The sequence below is a fragment of the Martes martes genome (genome assembly GCF_963455335.1).
Source record: "Martes martes genome assembly, chromosome: 13".
Taxonomy (NCBI): domain Eukaryota; kingdom Metazoa; phylum Chordata; class Mammalia; order Carnivora; family Mustelidae; genus Martes; species Martes martes.
Genome location: NC_137901.1, coordinates 64646369 through 64666250, shown reverse-complemented (window position 1 = coordinate 64666250; position 19882 = coordinate 64646369). Strand labels below are relative to the sequence as shown.

Here is a 19882-nt window from a genome sequence, read left to right as displayed (position 1 = left end):
ATCCAAGCTCAGCATGGAGTCAGCTTGAGATTATCTCTCCCTCTCCCTCTGCACCTCCCACTTGCGCACACTCTCTCTAAAATAAATAAATCTAAAAAAAGAAAGAAGAAAACCAGGAATAAAAGGAAATGTCCTCAATCTGATAAAAGGCATTTTACCAAAGAAGCTATGGCCAACATCATAAATTTTTAAAGATTTTATTTATTTATTTATTTATTTATTTAGAGAGGCAAACAGATGGTAGGGGTTAGAGAGAGAGAAAGAAGGTGGAGGGGCAGAGGGAGAGGGAAAGAAATCTCAAGCAGACTCCATGCTGAGTGCAGAGCTCAATGCAGGGCTCGATCTCACAGCCCTGAGATCATGACCTGAGCCAAAATCAAGAGTCAAGATGCTTAACCAACTTGAGCCACCCAGGTGCCCCTATAGCGAACATCATAATTAGCTGTAAAAGACTGAATGCTTTACCCCCTAAGATAAGGAACGTGGCAAGGATGTCCACTCTCATCACTCCTATTCAACAGTGTACTAGAAGTCCTAGTCACCCCAATAAAGTAGGAAATAAAAGCAAAGAGATTAGAAAGGAAGAAATGAAACCACTCATATTCATAAATGACATAACTGTCCACATAGACAATCCCAAGAATTTATAAGATAAAGCCCTAGAAGTATCAGGTGAGTGTAGCAAAGCCACAGGGTAAAGGTCAACACCCTGTATTTTTATATACTAGCAACAACCGGAAATCAAAATTGGAAAAAAAAAAAAAAAGTCATTTAAAATAGTTCCAAAAAAAATAAATAAAATACTTAGGTATAAATCTAAAAAAAAAAAATATGCCTGGATGGTACAGTCGTTAAGCGCCTGCCTTCAGCTCATGATTCCAGGGTCCTGAGACTGAGCCCCACATTGTGCTCCCTGCTAAACAGGAAGCCTGCTTCTCTCTTTCCCACTCTCCCTGCTTGTGTTCCCTCTCTTGCTATGTCTCTCTCTCTCTCTTAAATAAATAAATAAAATTTTTAAAATAAATAAATAATAAAAAATACATACAGAATGTATATTCTGACACTTAGAAAACAATGATGAGGGGTGCCTGGGTGGCTCAGTGGGTTAAGCCTCTGCCTTCAGCTCAGGTCATGATCTCAGGGTCCTGGGATCGAGTTCCACATCGGGCTCTCTGCTCGGCGGGGAGCCTGCTTCTCCCTCTCTCTCTGCCTGCTGCTCTGCCTACTTGTGATCTCTCTCTCTCTCTCTGTCAAATAAATAAATAAAATCTTTAAAAAAAAGAAAAAGAAAACAATGATGAAAGAATTCAAAGAAGACCTAAATAAATGGAAAAATATATCATATTCTTGGACTGAAAGACTCAACCTAGTAAAGATGTCAATTTTTCCCAAAGGGATATACAGATTTAATGCAGTTCCAACCAAAATCACAGAAGCATTTTTAGCAGTTAATTCTAAAATTCAGATGGATGGGGATGCCTGGGTGGCTCAGTTAAGCAGCCGACTCTTGACTTCACCTGAGGTCACGATCTCGAGGCCCGGGGATCAAGCCGAGTCAGGCTCTGTGCTCAGTATGTAGATCTCTTTTGGGATTCTCTCTCTCCCTCTGCTCCTCCCCTCACTCGTCGTGCTTGCTTGTGTGTGCCCCACCCCACAAATAAACAAATCTCCTAAAAACTTTTCTCAAAAAAAAAAAAAAGAAAGAAAGAAATTTAGATGGAAAGGTGGTACTAGAATAATCCATTTTAAAGATTTTATTTATTTGAGAGAAAGGGAGAGAGAGCATAAGCAGAGGTGAGGGGGAGAGGGAAAGGGAGAAGCAGACTCCCTGCTAAGCAGGGAGCCTGATACGGGGCTCAATCCCAGGACCCTGGGATAATGACCTGAGCCAAGGGCAGAGGCTTAACTGAATCACCCAGGTGCCCCTGGAATAATAACCCAGTTTTGAAAAAAAATAAAGTTGGAAGAAACATGCTGCCTAATTCTAAGACTTACAATAAAGCTACAATAAAATCAAGACAGTGTGGTGTTGATGAAGAGATAGACACATAAATCAATGAAATAAAATAGAGCCTGTAAATAAACCCAAGCAAATATGGTCAACTGATTATCAGCAACAATGCAAAGACAAGTCAATGAAGCAAAGATTTTCTTTGCAACAAATGGTAATGGAACAAGTGCACAACCATAAGGAAAAAATAAAAATTAAAAAAAAAAACAAAACTTGACCAAAAATTCAATGCAAAAATTAACTCAAAATGTATCATTTCTAAACATGTAAAATTAAGAAAACATTAGAGAAAATCTTTGAGACCTGGGGTTTCAAAAAAAGAACCAATTAAAAAATAATCAAAAGACTTGGCTACCTCACCAAAGATATACATGCTGCAAGTAAGTACATTAAAAGATATGCAATATCATTAGTCATCAGAGAAATGTGTATTAAAATCATGATGAGATATTACTACAGACCTAAGAGAATGGCCACATTTTCTAAAAAACTGATAACGCCAAGTCCTGGTGAGGATACTGAGCAACTGAAATTCACACAATGCTGATAGGATTGCAAAACGGGGGGCACCTGGGTGGCTCAGCCGTTTAAGGATCTGTCTGTGGCTCAGGTCATGATCCCAGACTCCTAAGACCAAGTCCTGAATCAGGCTCATTGCTCAGTGGAGAGGCTGTTCCTCCCTGCATGCCGCTCCCCCTGCTTGTGTGGTCTCTCTTCTGTCTCATTCTCTCTCAAATAAATATAATAAAATCTTAAAAAATAAATAAAAAGGGAATGCAAAACAGTACAACCATGCTGGAAAATAGTTTTATTTATTTATTTATTGGGGGGGTATTTTATTTATTTATTTAACAGAGAGAGTGAGAGAACACAAGCAGGCAGAGCAGCAGAGGGAGAGGGAGAAGCAGGCTCCCCACTGAGCAGGGAATCCAATGTGGAGGTGGATCCCAGGACCCTGGGATCATGACCCGAGCCTAAGGCAGTCGCTTAAGCAACTGAGCCACCCAGGCACCGCCCCCAACTTTTTTTTTTAAGATTTTATTTCTTTTCTTTTCTTTTTTTTTAAGATTTTATTTATTCATTTGACAGAGATCACAAGCAGGCAGAGAAGCAGGCAGAGGGAGAGGAGGAAGCAGGCTCCCCGCTGAGCAGAGAGCCGGATGCGGGGCTCGATCCCAGGACCCTGAGATCATGACCTGAGCCGAAGGCACAGGCTTTAACCCACTGAGCCACCCAGGCACCCCAAGATTTTATTTCTTTATTCATGAGAGACAGAGAGAGAGGCAGGAGGAGAAGCAGGCTCCCTGTTTGATGTGGGACGCCATCCCATTACCCTGGGACCATGACCTGAGCCGAAGGCAGACACTTAACCAACTGAGCCACCCAGGCACCCTGGAAAATAGTTTCTTACAAAGTTAAGCACACAATGACCATATGATGCAGCAATCTCATCCCAGCTATTTACCCTAGAGAAATGTTCACACAAAGCCTGTATGTACATGTTTAAAGACACTTCATTCAAATTACCAAGAAGTAGAAACAAACCAAATATTCATTGCCTCCTCCTGAGGGTGCACAGGAGAAGAATGAGGCACAAGCAAGTCCGCTGCAAGAGAATGGGGAGGTGGGGGGCACAGTCTTTTCTACTGTGCCCTCAGGAAGCGGCAATTCTTCAACATGTGAAAAAATAAACTGCTGTGATATACCACACAGGGAATACTGCTCAGTAAAACACTACTTTACACAATGGAATAATGCTGCTCATTAAAAGAAACAAATAACTAATGCATGTAACAACTCAAATGAATCTCAACTGTATTATATCATGTTGAGTGAAAGAAGCCAGTGTTGGGGCGCCTAGGTGGGTTGGTCAATAGAGCCGAAATAGTCCCAACTATTGATTTCAGCTCAGGTCATGATCTCAAGATCTGAGATCAAGCCCCTTGTCAGGCTCCTTGCTCAGTGCTGAGTCTGCTTGAGATTCTCTCCTCCCTCCACCCTTCCCCCCACTCTCTCTCTCTAAAATAAATAAGTAAAACCTTAAAAAAAAAAAAAGAATATACACCAAATAATACAAATAATAACAGGAACCAACTCTATGAAACAAAAAACACATCAGATGCAAGGACACATAAATAAAAACACACTAATAATAAGATACTTTCACTCACCACTATCAGTATAAGACAGGTCAAATGGAGAAAACAATAAGTAAGGAGACAGAATATCTAAACAAAATGATTACAGGAAAACTTACAGATGCATATCACTCTACATTTGCTAACAGAGACTACACATTCTCTGGTGTTTACAGTATATTCACAAAACAAAGGAGCATATAAGTCACAAAGTCACAAAGAAAACATCTTCTATAAAAATATTTTTAGGGGGCGCCTGGGTGGCTCAGTGGGTTAAAGCCGCTGCCTTCGGCTCAGGTCATGATCCCAGCGTCCTGGGATCGAGCCCCGCATCGGGCTCTCTGCTCAGCGGAGAGCCTGCTTCCTCCCTCTCTCTCTGCCTGCCTCTCTGCCTACTTGTGATCTGTCTGTCAAATAAATAAATAAAATCTTTAAAAAAAAAAAAATATTTTTAGGGGCGCCTGGGTGGCTCAGTGGGTTAAAGCCTCTGCCTTCAGCTTGGGTCATGATCCCAGGGTCCTGGGATGGAGCCCCACATGGGGCTCTCTGCTCGGCAGGGAGCCTGCTTCCTCCTCTCTCTCTGCCTGCCTCTCTGCCTACTTGTGATCTCTGTCTGTCAAATAAATAAATAAAATCTTTAAAAAAAAATTTTTTTTTAAATCTCTGATCACAATACATTAAAATTAGAATTTACTAACACTACCACTGCCATCACCACCACCACCACCAACAGAGACAGGTGTTTCTATTTAAAAATTTAAGTACCTCCTATTAAACAACTTCTGGAGGGGCACCTGGGTGGCTCAATGGGTTAGGGCCTCTGCCTTCGGCTCAGGTCATGATCCCGGGGTCCTGGGATCAAGCCCCGCATCGGTCTCTCTGCTCCACAGGGAGCCTGCCCCACCCCCACCCCGCCGGCTGCCTCTCTGCCTACTTGTGATCTCTGCCTGTCAAATAAATAAATAAATATTTTTTAAAACATAAAATAAACAACTTCTGGAAATGCAGGTAAAATTGGAAAAATGTAAGGAAATACTAACAATGAAAACACAACAAAATCATCTAAGGCGGTGAGGGGGGGGATCGTATGATTATCCCCACAGAAAAGAAAGCCTTTGACAAAATTCAATCCCCTCCATGATAAAAAGCACCCAAAAAAATAGGAATTAAGTAATACTTTCTTAGATACCTTAGTCCTAAAGCCAAAATCTTATTTAATAGAGAAACACTAGAGGCATTTCCATTAATATCAGAAACAAAGCAAGGATGCCCATTGTCTACTACTATCAACCATTATACTTAGCGTATTAGCTATACCATTAGAAAAGGGAAACCAATTATAGGTAGAAGAATGAGTAAAGAAGAAGTAAAACAATCATTAATTTCATACAATGTAATAGAATACCTGGAAAACCTCAAAACCAACGATAAAACTTAGAAGAACTCAATAAAGGAGCAAAACACAAAAATTAACATACAAAAGTCAATAGTGTCCACATAAACCAAAAATAAGCACAAGACATTACGAAAAAGTCCTGTTAGTAACAGCAACAGAGATGATTAAATATTTAGAAATAAAGTTAACAAGAAATGTGCAACCTATGCAAGGAAAATTTTAAAGTACTACCAAAAGATACAAAAGTAAAATTGATCAAATGGAAAGACATCCTCAGTTCTTGGACAAGATTCAACATTATAGAGATGTCAGTTCTCCCTAAGTTAATTTATAAAATGAATGCAATACACAGGGCACCTGGGTGGCTCAGTTGGTTAAGCCACTGCCTTCAACTCAGGTCACGATCCCGGAGTCCTGTGATCGAGTCCCGCATCAGGCTCCCAGCTCCCCCAGGAGTCTGCTTCTCCCTCTGACCTTCTCCCCTCTCATGCTCTCTCTCACTCAAATATAAATAAAATCTTAAAAAAAAAAATGAATGCAATACAAATAAAAATGCCAACAAGATACTAGACAAGTTGATACTAAAGTTCATATGAAAAAACAAAATGGGGAACCTGGGTGGCTCAGTGGGTTAAAGCCTCTGCTTTCGGCTCAGGTCATGATCCCAGGGTCCTGGGATCGAGTCCCACATCGGGCTCTCTGCTCAGCAGGGAGCCTGCTTCCTCCTCTCTCTCTCTCTCTGCCTGCCTCTCTGCCTACTTGTGATCTCTGTCTGTCCAATAAATAAATAAAATCTTAAAAAAAAAAAAAAAAACCAAAATGTACAAATAGCTAGGGAAACAGTGAAAAAAGAAGAAACACTTTAAGAGGGTATGAGCCCTACCACACAGTAACACATACTATATAAAGCCTAAATACTTAAAACTATGGTACTGGCACATGCATAAATAGAAAGACCACGTCCAGAATTAGACTGGAGTACATATGAAAATGTAAAATGTGACAAAGGTGGTATCTCAAACCACTGGAGTCAAAATGAACACTGTAACAAGAGTTTCTGGGGAAAATTGGTAGCCATTTGGAAAAAGATAAAATTAGATCCTTAACTCACACCATATACATAAATAAAGTCCAAATGGGTTAGGGATCCAAATGAAAACAAAAGCAACCAGACAGGGGCACCTGGGTGGCTCAGTGGGTTAAAGCCTCTCCCTTCAGTTCAGGTCATGATCCCAGGGTCATGGGATGGAGCCCCGCCCACACAGGGCTCTCTACTCAGCAGGGAGCCTGCTTCCCTTCCTCTCTCTCTCTCTGCCCATCTCTCTGCCTGCTTGTGATCTCTGTCAAATAAATAAATAAATAAATCTTTAAAGAGCTCTTAAACCTGAGGGAGACAGCATTATTCACAATAGCTAAAAGGTAGAAGCAACCCAAGTAAGTGTCCACTCACAGATGAATGGATAAACAAGGGGTTTCTGGATGTCTCAGTGTGTTAAGCATCTGACTCAGTCTCAGCTCAGGCCTTGATATCGGAGTCATGAGTTCAAGCCCCACACTGAGCTCCACACCAGGCATGGAGGCTACTCTAAAAAAAAAAATGTGGTATATATATACAATGGAATATTACTCAGCCTTAAAACGGAAGGACATCCTGACACATGCTACAACATGTATGAACCTTGAAGACATCCTAAGTGAAATAAGCCAGCACAGAATGACGGTGCATGATTCCACTTATACAAGGTACCTAAGCAGTCAAGTTCATAGAAAGTAAAATGGTGGCTGCCGAGAGCCGGGGGAAGGGAAGGATGGGGAGTGTTTAATAGGTACAGAGTTTTAGTGTGGGAAGATGGTAATAAAAGTTCTGGAAGATGTATGGTAGTGATGGCTGCACAAGAGTGTAGATGTATTTAATGTCACGGAACTATACACTTAAAAAGAGATTAAAAACTACATTTCAAAAAAAATTACATTTCACATTAAATGTATTATACCACAAGCAAAGGAAAAAAAAACCCAATAGAAAAATGGGGAAACTGGGGCGCCTGGGTGGCTCAGTGGGTTAAAGCCTCTGCCTTCAGCTCGGGTCATGATCCCAGGGTCCTGGGATCGAGCCCCGCGTCGGGCTCTCTGCTCAGCGGGGAGCCTGCTTCCCCCCTCTCTCTGCCTGCCTCTCTGCCTGCTTGTGATCTCTGTCAAATAAATAAATAAAATCTTTAAACAAAACAAAAAAAAAAATGGGGAAACTATATGAAAAGACAAGTCACAAAAACATACATACAACTGGCCCTCAAGCCTATGAAAAGACATTCATACTCGTAACTAGAGAAATGCAAATTAAAATAACACTAAGACAATGTTTCTATTGCACTATCACTATCACACTCGCAAAAATTAAAATTCACAAAAATTAACAGCTCACTCTGTTGGAGGTTGTCAGGAAATAGGCACTATTTTCATACATTTGATGGGAATGCAAACTGGCACAACCACTCTGGAGAGGAATTTGACAATAGCTAACAAAATTACAAATGTGCTTACCTTTCAACCCAGCAATTCTATTTCTAGGAATCAATCCTAAAGAGGTACCTCCAACAATATGAAATACATACACGCAGGGTTATTCAGCCCAGCATTGTTTGTAATTCCAAGAGACTGGAAACTTAAATGGCTATCAATAGTATAGTGGATGAATAAACTATGGTACATCCACACAATGAAGTAATACGCAGCTGTAAAAATTAATGAAGAAATGTTTATAGCAGCATTATGCATAGTAACCAAAAAGTAGAAACAATCCAAATGTCCATCAACTGATAACTGGATAAATAAAAGGTGGTATATCCGTAAAACAGAATATCATTCAGCCATAAAATGCAATAGACTACTGACAACAGGATGAACCATGAAAACATCATTCTAAGTGAAAGAAGCCAGTCACAGACCACATATTGCATGATCCCATTCATATGAAATGTCCAGAACAGGCAAAGCTATACAGACAGAAAGTATTAGTAACTGCCTAGGGCTAGGGTAGGAGACAATGAAAAGTGACAGCTAACCAGTACAGGGTTTCCTTCTGGCGTGATAAAAATGTTCTAAAATTGATTGTGGTGAGGCACAACTCTGTGAATATGAAAAACCACTGAATTGTATGTAAATTTTATCTCAATGAATAGGTAAATTATGTATAAATTTTTATCTCGGGGTGCCTGGGTGGCTCAGTCATTAAGCATCTACCTTCGGCTCAGATCATAATCCCAGGGTCCTGTGATCGAGCCCTGAATTGGGCTCCAGCCCTGAATTGGGCTCCCTGCTCAGCGAGAAGCCTGCTTCTCCCTCTCCCACTCCCCCTGCTTGTGTTCCCTCTCTCGCTGTGTCTCTCTTTGTCAAATAAATAAGTATCTTAAAAAAATTTTTTATTTCAATAAAACTTTTTAAAAAATGAATAAGATCTCTATGAACACATAAGGGTGATTTTCAAGACATATTTTTTTAAGATTTTTTTAAAATTTATTTATTTGACAGACAGAGATCATAAGTAGGCAGAGAGAGAGGAGGAAGCAGGCTCCCTGCTGAGCAGAGAGTCCAATGCGGGGCTCAATCCCAGGACCCTGGGATTATGACCTGAGCTAAAGGCAGAGGCTTTAACCCACTGAGCCACCCAGGTGCCCCAAGACATATTTTTAAGTGAAAAAAGAAAATACAATCATCTATAGCATGCTATTTTTCATATACGAAAGAAGAGGATATAAGAAAATGCACAACCACCTGTTCATTTGTGCAAAAGAAAGGATAATCCAGACACCAAAGTGATCAGTTAGCTGCAGGGGATGAGCAGGAAAGGGGTGAAAGGTAGGGGAGAACAGGAACAAGGTGGCAGGGATGGGGGAGGGAGTGACACTTCCCTGAGTATATCTTTGTTACAGTTCTTACTCTTAAAACTACAGTCAGTATCCCAGTCAAAAAAAATCGAGATCTAGAGGAGCCCAAATGGAATATAAACTTTAACAATAAATACCAACTGTATTACAAATTACATGACCACACTGAAGGGTATGAGGAAGAAAAAAAACTGACCTAAGTAACTGTGGAGAGTAGTATCTTGATTGGATACTGTAAGGCTAAAGCAACAAGAATTGGGATCCCAGATTTGGAGCAGAGAGAACACAAGATAAATCTGGAACATTTTGAGGTGCCAGAAAATAAGTAAATGCTCCAAAAAATGATGAGGATTTGTTGAGTACATAGCAGCTAACCTGAAGGAGATCCTGAACAAAGCCAGAACAGTGAAAAACAAAATAATGGTAACATTAGATTTTAACCCATGGAATAAAATGAGTATCTATGGGGCCCATATTAATATAAATAAATGAGAGAAGGGATAGCTCTTCCTTTAATTGAATTTGAATTAATAAATGTAGAAGGAAAGAGAGAAATAGGCAATTACTTTCAGGCAAACATCCCAGGGACCCACAGATGGATGCTAACTATGGTCAGTGGGCATAAATTTGTGAGAACCAGAATTCCCATCCTTCCAAATATTTCCCCCAAGATACTTACCAAAGGGAAAGATAGTAACTTTATAGTATAGAAACCCAGCAGACACCAACTAAACCAAGCAATGAAGATCAATATCACCAGTACTAAGACCTATCAGCATCTTGAAATCCTTGATTTGATATATTGAGGACAATGTTTGTGTTATACTGGCCAAAAATGCATAACCTCACATGAATTAAAAGAAAACATTAGACAAATCTAAGTTGAGGGATATTAGACAAAATAACTTATCAGTACTCTTGAAAAATATCGAGGCTAAGAAAGACAAAACTATGTAATCATTAAGGGCTAAGGAAACTAAGGAGCAATAACTAAATGCAATATGGGAAGTTAGAATCGTAGAGTGAAAACCAGAACATTGTGTGGCAAACTGGTCAAATTCAAACTACGTTTACAATTGAGTTAATAACATTATCAGTATTAGTGTCCTGTTCCTGATAGTTGTATGATGATTCTATAAGATGTTAACATTAGGAGAAGCAAAGTGAGAGAAGTAAGAAAACTGTGTTATTGTTGCAACTTTTCTCTAAATCTAAACTTAGTTTAAAATAAACAGTTTAAAAAGAAATAGCTACTTGAGCATTGACATTATGTATTCATCATCTGTAAGCAAAGTGATGGGGCCCATGTCTGTATTATTCACCACAAACCCAGAAACCCACTAAACGGAGCCAAAAAAACAAAAACAAAAACAAAAAAGGCAGCTATTGAATAAAGAAAGAAAGTATCTATTCATTTCTCAGACTCCCAGCCCTGTAATCACACTATCCTAGAACAGCACATTCAGGAGTTTAACGTCACAAATTTCCAAACTCCTTAGACCGTGGTTTCCAGGGCCTTAAGAACACATGATAAAGAACAGGACACTTTGAGTACCTCAGCACCTTGACCCAGTCAGTAATAAGCAGTGGTGTTTCCTGACATGCTCTGTTCTGGGAGTAAGGAAGTTTAGATTTTAGGCCGAGCTGTGGTACTTCCTGGCTGTGTGGTTAGCTTTGCAAAAAAGACCCCTCTTTGAATCTGTTTCCTCGTTTCTATGAGGTTTGGGCTAGATTAAGGGTCAGCAAGTTAACCAGCCTACTGTTTTTGTATAGCCTAGGAGGAAAGAATGGTTTTGACATTTTTTAAAAGATTTTATTTATTTATTTGAGAGAGAGAGAGAGAGAGAGCACAAGCAGGCTCCCCTCTGAGCAGGGAGCCGGACTTTGGGCTTGATCCCAGGACCCTGGCATCATGACCTGAGCCCAAGGCAGACGCTTAACCAACTGAGCCACCCAGGAACCTTGGTTTTAACATTTTTAAATGGATTAAAAAAAAAATTGTGACACATCAAAATTATATAAAAATTACATAAGATTCAAATTTCAGTACCCATAAATAAAATTTTATTGGAACACTGCCACTCACATACCTATTGTTCCGTCTGTATCCACTGTAAAATGCCAGAACTGAGTAGACAGAGTAGGCCTCCTAATCCTAAAATACTCACTATTATAAATATGCTTATTATATTCACAACACCCTATGACATTAAAATTAGATTAATATTATACGTAGTATTACACTTAACACATAAGTTTGCCAACCTCTAAAGGAGACCACTCAAAGGAGATTTTAGCTGTAACCATAGTTATGGATCCCATAGAAGGAACTTCAGCTGCATGAAATCCTAAGTCCCACAGTTATGACCCATAGACACACAGTAACCCAGGCCCCAAAGAGTTAAGTGGCTCCAAAATCACTTGTGCAGACACCTGAGCGTGTCAGTAGGCTCTATCTATCTACCTGGGGTCCTCCTCCTCCTCCTGAGAGGCAGTACACTCAAGATTTTCAGTCTAGGGGTACCCGGCTGACTCAGTAGATACAGCATGCAACTCTTCATCTCTGGGTTATAAAGTCAAGCCCCACATTGGGTGCAGAGATTATTTAAATATAAAATCTTTTTTAAAAATGTTCTTTTCAGCCTAGACTTGGGCTGACCCATTAATTAGCTGGCTGACTCTAGACAAGACCCTTCACCCCGTCTGGGCCTCAGTTTCCACCCGTATAAATGGCGCTAATAACAACACTCACCTAGCAGGGCTGCTGTGAAGGTGAAGTGAAAGGACGTAAGTGAAGTAAAGGGTTAGCATTGGGCTCAGCAGCCGGCAGACGCAGAATCAACGGTGGCTCCTGAGGCTGTCACCGAGAACCACTGCCGAGGCTGGAGCCCGTCCTGAGCACCCCAGGGTGACGGCAGGAGCGGTGAGGAGGCCCGCGAGGAAGCCAAGAGCCCCGGCCTCGCCGCTCCCGCACTCCAGCCTCGGTTTCCCCGACTGTGGCACTCAGGCTACCGGAGGCGCCCCCCTCCCCCGCGTCCGCACCGGCCTCGGCCCGCGTCCACCGCCGCTTAGGCCCGAGCCTCTGCTTCAGCAGAGCCGCGCCCCCATCTGGGGGATGCCCCCAAACCAGCCACCCTGGAACTCACCAGGCGTCTCCACAGCAACGGCCTGCCTGCCTCGACCCCAGCGCCGGCCGGCAGCGCGCCTGACAATAAGGCGCGCTCCCATTGGCTGCGGTGCCGGGTCCGCTAACCAATCAGAGAGGGCGCACGCGGAGCTGGCCCGCGGGGCAAGCACTCGGGGGACCCCGAGTGCTGCGTGCGGATGGGCGCGCAAGTGTAAACCTTCCCGATCCGTGCACTTGAGCACCCGAACTATTGTGGGCTCGGAGCGCCGGCTTGAGGTTCCGACCTCTGTTCCCGACCACTTGTAATATTTGGGAAACGCTGAGTTTGGTGCCTGGCCCTGATCTGGGACAGGTGCTCTGAGGCAATGGAAACTTGGGGAACACTTAGAGGTAACCAGGGGAGGAGGAATGTTCTCCTTTATTTACTCTGTGCCTCACCTCTCTCTGAAAAGGATTTGAAGCCCAAAAAGCACAGATACAATGAAATACTGAAACAAAGATAAAAAACAAAAATCACACACACACACACACACACACACACACACACACACACACACACACAATCAACACGGGTTGGGCGCCTGGGTGGCTCAGTGGGTTAACCCTCTGCCTTCAGCTCAGGTCCTGATCTCAGGGTCCTGGGATCGAGCCCCGCTTTGGGCTTTATGCTCAGCAAGGAGCCTGCTTTCCCCCTTCTCTCTGCCTACCTCTCTGCCTACTTGTGATCTCTGTCAAATAAATAAATAAAATCTTAAAAAAAAAAAAATCAAGACGGGTAAATGAGCAGGCTGAGGAGCGACAGAATTCCAAACCTGGAAAGAGGAGTCAGCATTTAAATTTTTTCGGAAACGGGGCGCCTGGGTGGCTCAGTGGGTTAAAGCCCCTGCCTTTGGCTCAGGTCATGATCTCAGGGTCCTGGGATCGAGCCCCACATTGGGCTCTCTGCTCAGCAGGGAGCGTGCTTCCTCCTCTCTCTCTCTGCCTGCCTCTCTGCCTACTTGTGATCTCTGTCTGTCAAATAAATAAAAAAATCTAAAAAATAAAGTTTTTCGGAAACGGCCTTGGACTGAGAGAGGTTAAACCCTTGGGAGGCAAGCCTTTTAGGGAAAGATTTCACAGTGTGGTTGAAATTCATAGTTGCTTGAGTCTAGCAAAAATGATTTAAATAGGAAGGAATATTATGGCTTTCTCTTTAACCATATATAAAGACAATAAAATCATGGCGAACTCACAGCTTCAGTTCAGAACAATAAAGCTTTAGTGATACCCAGAAATTGCAAAAATAATGGAGTCATGGGGCACCTGGGTGACTCAGTCAGTTGAGCATCTGCCTTCAGCTCAAGTCAGGATCCCAGAGTCCTGGGATCCAGTCCCACATTGGGCTTCCTGCTCAGTGGGGAGCCTGCTTCTCCCTTTGCCTGCCACTCTCCCTTTTTGTGGCTTCTCTCAAACTCTCTCCCCTCCTCTCTGTCAAATGGATAAATAAAATCTTAAAAAAATAAAAAATAAAAAAAAGATGGGAAGAATAGTCCACGCAGCAGAGAGCTGTGTGGCAAGCTTTGGAGGTGAGAAGCAGTGCAGGCCATACAGGATCCTCAGGCAGCACAGTATGACCAGGGGGCAAAGCTCATGGCCACAGTGGGTATAATGTGGAGAGGGGGAGGGGACAGTCGCCCACAGCAACTAGATGACCTCACTCTCACTACAGTGGTGACAAAACATTTAAGGTGGGACCAGATAGGTGGCTGCTGCCTTATGGTCCTCTCTAGGGTTAGGCCTGAACCTGTCCTTGGACACCTCAACCACGCATTCAGATTCACCCCACAAATGTTCCCTGAGCCCCTCTGGAGAAGCAGGATACCCACATTGGCAGAAGGAATAAGTGCAGGAGCAGTTGGGACAGGGAACCAAAGAAAGGAACTCCAGGCTCTAGGTTTGTTTTTGTTTTGTTTTTTTAAGATTTTATTTATTTATTTGACAGACAGAGATCACAAGTAGGCAGAGAGGCAGGCAGAGAACGAGGGGGGAAGCAGGCTCCCCACCAAGCAGGGAGCCCGATGCGGGGCTCAATCCCAGGACCCTGGGATCATGACCCGAGCCAAAGGCAGAGGCTTAACCCACTGAGCCACTCAGGCGCCCCCAAGCTCTAGGTTTTAATGAGAGTCCACAGTAGTGGTCAGGAACAAACACCACAAGCACACGAACTCTCCACTGGAAACTAACTTTACCATGCTGACAACATAGGCTAAAAACCTCAATTTGGCATTTCACAGGTGTATTAAGACAAGGATGAGACTTTCAACTCTATAGGTAAACCCAGTGCTCACTGCTGTGTCTAATGGTCATGGCATGCAAACTCTACATCGACCATTTGCAAGAAAACTATAAAGGACACCCCTTGGGCTCCCCCGACCCTACCCGTTTACCCCTGAAATGTGAAAGCATGATATAGTATTTAGATGGCGACTGCATTCACTCTGTTTCTGGTGGCAGACATCACATTTCCAGGTTTGCCATTCCAGGACACGGCTTTTACTAGGTGAACAGCTACAGAGGATTCTCAGCAAGACTCATGGGAGAAGATGGAGTTTGGGAATGCCCAGGAAAGGTCCCTGAAGCCCAGCTGTCCTGCTCCCCTGCTGGGCATAGCATTCTATGGGGCAGTAGGCTGCATGGGCCAGCCCAATCTGAGGACAGGTACCTCTAGTCAGCAAAACTTGCAGGAAGACCCAGCCTGGGCCAGGTGCCAGCCCCACCAGTTTACACGCGGGGATGAAGAGCAGGACCTCCAGGCTGCCACCTTCCACCCTTGGATTTGAGCAGCCTACATACAATACATGAGAAAATGACCTAGAAGACAGAAAACGTCCCACCTCTCAGGTTCCCTAAAAAGTTTCCACATCATAGGCCAACCCTGCTGCCCAGGGTGACCCAGAATGCCAGGGAGGGGTAAAGGGAGAGAAAGAAATCGTGTCTGAAATACAAAGGTCTTGGGCTGGGGCAGGAAAAAAAAAAGAAAGAAAAAAAAGACGAAGGTCTCTTCATTTATTTGACACGAGGATGGGGAAAAGGACTGTGAGGTCACAGGCACATCTGCATGAAGGAGTGCCAGAAGCTGGTATCCACCAGGCCCTTACTCTGCCAGGAAGCCTCTCTGGCAGACAGCTGGCAGATGCTTGCTTTGGATGCCCTCTGTGCCAATCACAGGAAAGTCATGACTGTCCCTTTCTTGCCAATCTGCCAGGGCTCCAAGGGAAAGAAGCGGATAATTATCCTTCAGGAGAAAAAAAGATAAAGGAAAAAAAAAAAGATGTCATCAGCTTCTTAGCTAATGCCTCATATTCCAAGACACCCAGCCAGGCACTCCTACCATGGACTTCCAGACTAGCCTGCCTTAGCCTAGCAGGCATTTTGCAAACCTGCCTCATCCCGTTCATGATCTCCCACCATGGGCCAGTCAGAGGCAAGATGGTGTCTGCCCCCAGACACCCAACACAGCTGCCTCTGTGGTCATTGTATGCTTTGTCTGTGGACTCAGAGGGGCATCCCTCCCACTTCCAAACTAAAGGCTCCCAGGGGGCATGGGCAGTGCCCCAGCCACCTTTGTTTTCTCAAACCCTAGCTCAAAACCAGGCACAAGGTGACCACCCCTCCCCCCACTGATGTCTATGGAATGAACAAACATGCCCCTCTCACAGAAGTGATGGGAAGTTCCTGGTGAAGAGCAAGATACTTGGGGTAGCCGAAGGGTTGTAGGGGAAGGGCTGGTATGACAGCTTTGGTTTTCCCATCTCTAAACCTCACAGGGATGGCATGTCTACACAAGGTGGTATGAACAGAGGGACAGAGCTTGCAAGGATCAAAAGGGGTGATGCACATAAGGTTTCTAGAGATAACCTGGCACACGGTAAGCATTTACTTGTTACATATTTTTTTTCCAATTATTATTTTGCCCCAACTTGAGGACCGGGTCTGAAAACTACCAGGAGTAACCATTCTTCACCAGCCTTCCTGGGCCAACAAAGGATCCATTATAGAAGGTTCTTTCAAACTTCTCATGCTCTTAGTTCCTCACAGGCATGGGCTTGGTTCAGGAATATTTCTTACTCAGAGACAAACGTAAACTCTGACACAAGATCCCAGGTTGGAGGGCTGTTCGGGCTTCTTGGGTGACCATTTAATACATTCCCTTCTATTCACAGAAGAGAAGCCTACAAACTGGAGATGGTTCATTTCCAGGTTTGTCAGGCATCCTCCCTCGCTGTGCTGGACCCAGAACCCAGGTCTTCAAACGTCCAAGCCAATGTTCTCTCCACTACTCGCTGAGACTCCTAGGAGCCTCACCTGGGACCTACTTGGCTACAGGCCCACAGGTGACACGGCCTCAGGACACACCAAAAATTCCTCCCAACCAGCCTGGAGAAGTTCTCCTAGAAATTATTCTTGATTTTCCAAGATGTGCAGAAGATCGCCTCTCGGACTTTTGGCTAAGATCAACTGTAAGATGTGGAGAAGACTAGAGGCAGATGATAAATGGCCATAGCTTTGTTAGGTTGGTAAAGTTAACCACCATTCCATGGGAGTCTGGCAGTTCTCCCAGGGGGCGGTTAAAGGACAGCCTTCCCACCTCCCAGATGGAAACAGCCAGGTCTGGAAGGCCATGCCTTGCCCACGTGTCAAGAGGACCAGGGCAGAGTCAGGAATTCATTCAATCCCGCAACCATTCTGAGGGTGGACCCACCATCCAAGGGCGCCCGGCACTAGGCCCTTCTCGAGCAGGGCGAGGAATGCATTTTTCCCCCGAACCTTAGATGGGGCTCTGAGATGGGATCGCCGCCCCCAACCTCTACCTGCCCCCACGTACCGATCCTGGCCCAGGTTCAGCTCCTTGGTGAGGAACTCGAAGAACCGGGCGCTGTGGCCGCGGTTGTCCTCGGCTGTGCCTACCACACCGATGGAGGAGATGAGCAGCTGAGCGCAGGGCTCCGTGGAGCCATTCACCGCCATGGCCAGACCCGGTCTCACCGTTACGTTCACGCGCTGCGGGGAACACAAAAGTTTCGCCTGAAGCCGGTGTAGGCCAACATGCACGGGCCCCTGGCGTCAGGGCTAGAGGCTCGGGACGGGGTCCTTGGCGGTCACGTCAGTGTCAGGGCCAGGGAAGGCAGCACGCAGCAGACCTGAGAGGTGGGGAGAGTGGGAGGCCAGGGCCTGGCGGGCGGGGTTCCCTGCGGCGAAGAGCCCCGGTCGCGATGGCGAAGCCGGGGCGTGGACAGAGCTCTACACGGGTCCACCAAGCCTCCTCCCGCCCGGTGTTCCCCTGCCCACGCTCACGTCCTCAGGTTTGCTCAGGATGTCTGCAGTGGCCGCGCAGAGCCGCTTCTCCAATCCCGTGGGCACACGGCCGGCGGACAAGTTCGTGTCCAACTCGACAAATGGCATGTCTGCAGGAAAGAACCGGAGGCGCAGGGCAGCAGAGAAAGAACGCACAAAGTTCGGGTCGGTGTTCCCCAGGGTCGCGGACTAGGCAGCAGGGGCGGGGCGCCAGGGAGACCCGGCTCCCTATTGGTTGGACAGGCAGCAGCGTCCCCGGATTGGCTGCATAGTCTACACACCGCCTCTGCTGGCGCTGATTTCCGGAAGTCCTAAGGCCAGACCAGGAGGTGGGGGTGGGGGGGGGAGACTGAGGTGTGTGACCCTTCCCCAAGGAGACCGGACCTGAGCCACGGCCTGGCCGCCCGGGTCCTGGCCTCTACCGACTCCCGACACACTGGCCAGGGGTTTTCTGCCTCCCTGAGCTCCTGGGTGGTGCAGTCCTCTGCTTCTTAACCCATATGTAGATTGTTAACCTTGAAAATAAAATAGCCAGTTATTTTATCAGTAAAAATGGGTTTATTCGAGGATGGCAGAGAATTGCAATTTGGGACACGCAGCCTAAGGCAAAACCACAGGCAAGGCCAACCAACAAAGAAGAGAAACGTTTTTTAACACAAGAAAGGGAGGAGTTGGGAGGCACTGTTATACACAAAAAGTCCGCTGGAATAAACTGGGAGTTAAGAGTATAGTCGCTTTTCAGTGGCTGAGTTGTGACAGCTCACTGGCTGGACGGAGCAGGGGGGTTGGGAGGTATAAAGATACCTTTCCCCGGCTGGCTGGCAGCATATAGTCTTCTTTCCCTTGGGAATGCAAGGTAGGGCTCATCCTGGTGGGGTTGCCAAGGGCTGCAAGTAGGAGGTGTGAGTTCTCCCTCCTGTGGCCTCCCAACTTTATTGTAAATGAGGTTTCCTTTATTCCGTTTCACAAAATAGGAGGTTTGAACACACCCAAAACACGCACACCTGTAGGGACCTTGCCCAGGTTCCATCCTAATTTTTTTTTTTTTTTTTACTGTGTTGCCACCATTTCCAAGTAAGGCCACTTCACGTGGTATGTGGGAATCCGAACTTTTCTTGACCAGGAGCCAGGTGACACTTGTGAGTTCAGGTGAGGCTGGGTAGAGAACTTCTGGCTCCCTGCATCTCCACCTGGCTCCGGCAGACATCTGCCTTTGTGGCCTCTTGCACCTGTGGCAACCTTGTCTCATAGAGAAGTACTGTCCATCAAGGGGTAAAGGCATGCCCTAGTCAAATTACCAGCCATCTTTATAGTACCCTATATTTTTATAGTCAAAACAAAATGTCTCAAAGAGCCTAGATGTCCATCAACAGATGAATGGATAAAGAAGATGTGGTATATATACACAATGGAATACTATGCAGCCATCAAAAGACATGAAATCTTGCCATTTGCGACGACGTGGATGGAACTAGAGGGTATCATGCTTAGCGAAATAAGTCAATCGGAGAAAGACAACTATCATATGATCTCTTTGATATGAGGAAGTGGAGATGCAAGGCGGGGAGTGGGGGTTGGGGGGAGGTAGGAAAAGAAAAAATGAAAGGATGGGATTGGGAGGGAGACAAACCATAAAAGACTCAATCTCAAAAAACAGACTGAGGGTTGCCGGGGGGAGGGGGGACGGGAGAGGGTGGTGGGGAAATGGACATTGGGGAGGGTATGTGCTATGATGAGTGCTGTGAAATGTGTAAACCTGGCGATTCACAGACCTGTACCCCTGGGGATAAAAATACATTATATGTTTATTAAAATAAAAAAAAAAGTCTCACTTAAAACATGGAAGTCTTGGGGTGCCTGGATGGCTCAGTCAGTTTGGTATCTGCCTTCAGTGCACGTCATGAGAACATTGGTGGTATAGCTCAGTGGTAGAGCATTTGACTGCAGTGCAGGTCATGATCCCAGGGTCTTGGGATCTAGCCTAGTGTCCGG

The 19882-nt window shown here is 44.8% G+C and overlaps 2 protein-coding genes across 2 annotated transcripts in view; both read right to left on the bottom strand.

Annotated features, from left to right (window-relative positions):
* Positions 1 to 12630, bottom strand: part of CABIN1 (calcineurin binding protein 1) — a 155352-nt gene extending 142722 nt beyond the window's left edge. The window contains exon 1 of the mRNA XM_080821182.1: positions 12576 to 12630. The gene's annotated coding sequence lies outside the window, so the exon portion shown is untranslated. The remainder of the gene's footprint in view (positions 1 to 12575) is intronic.
* Positions 12631 to 15587: 2957 nt separating this feature from the next.
* On the bottom strand, positions 15588 to 18392 carry DDT (D-dopachrome tautomerase). Its single transcript, XM_080821329.1, has 3 exons — positions 17891 to 18392; positions 17421 to 17596; positions 15588 to 15830 (listed from the first exon to the last, which is right to left on the bottom strand). The coding sequence occupies exons 1-3, from the start codon at positions 17996 to 17998 to the stop codon at positions 15758 to 15760; spliced, it is 357 nt and encodes a 118-aa protein (XP_080677455.1). The 5' UTR covers positions 17999 to 18392; the 3' UTR covers positions 15588 to 15757.
* Between the last annotated feature and the right edge of the window lie 1490 nt (positions 18393 to 19882).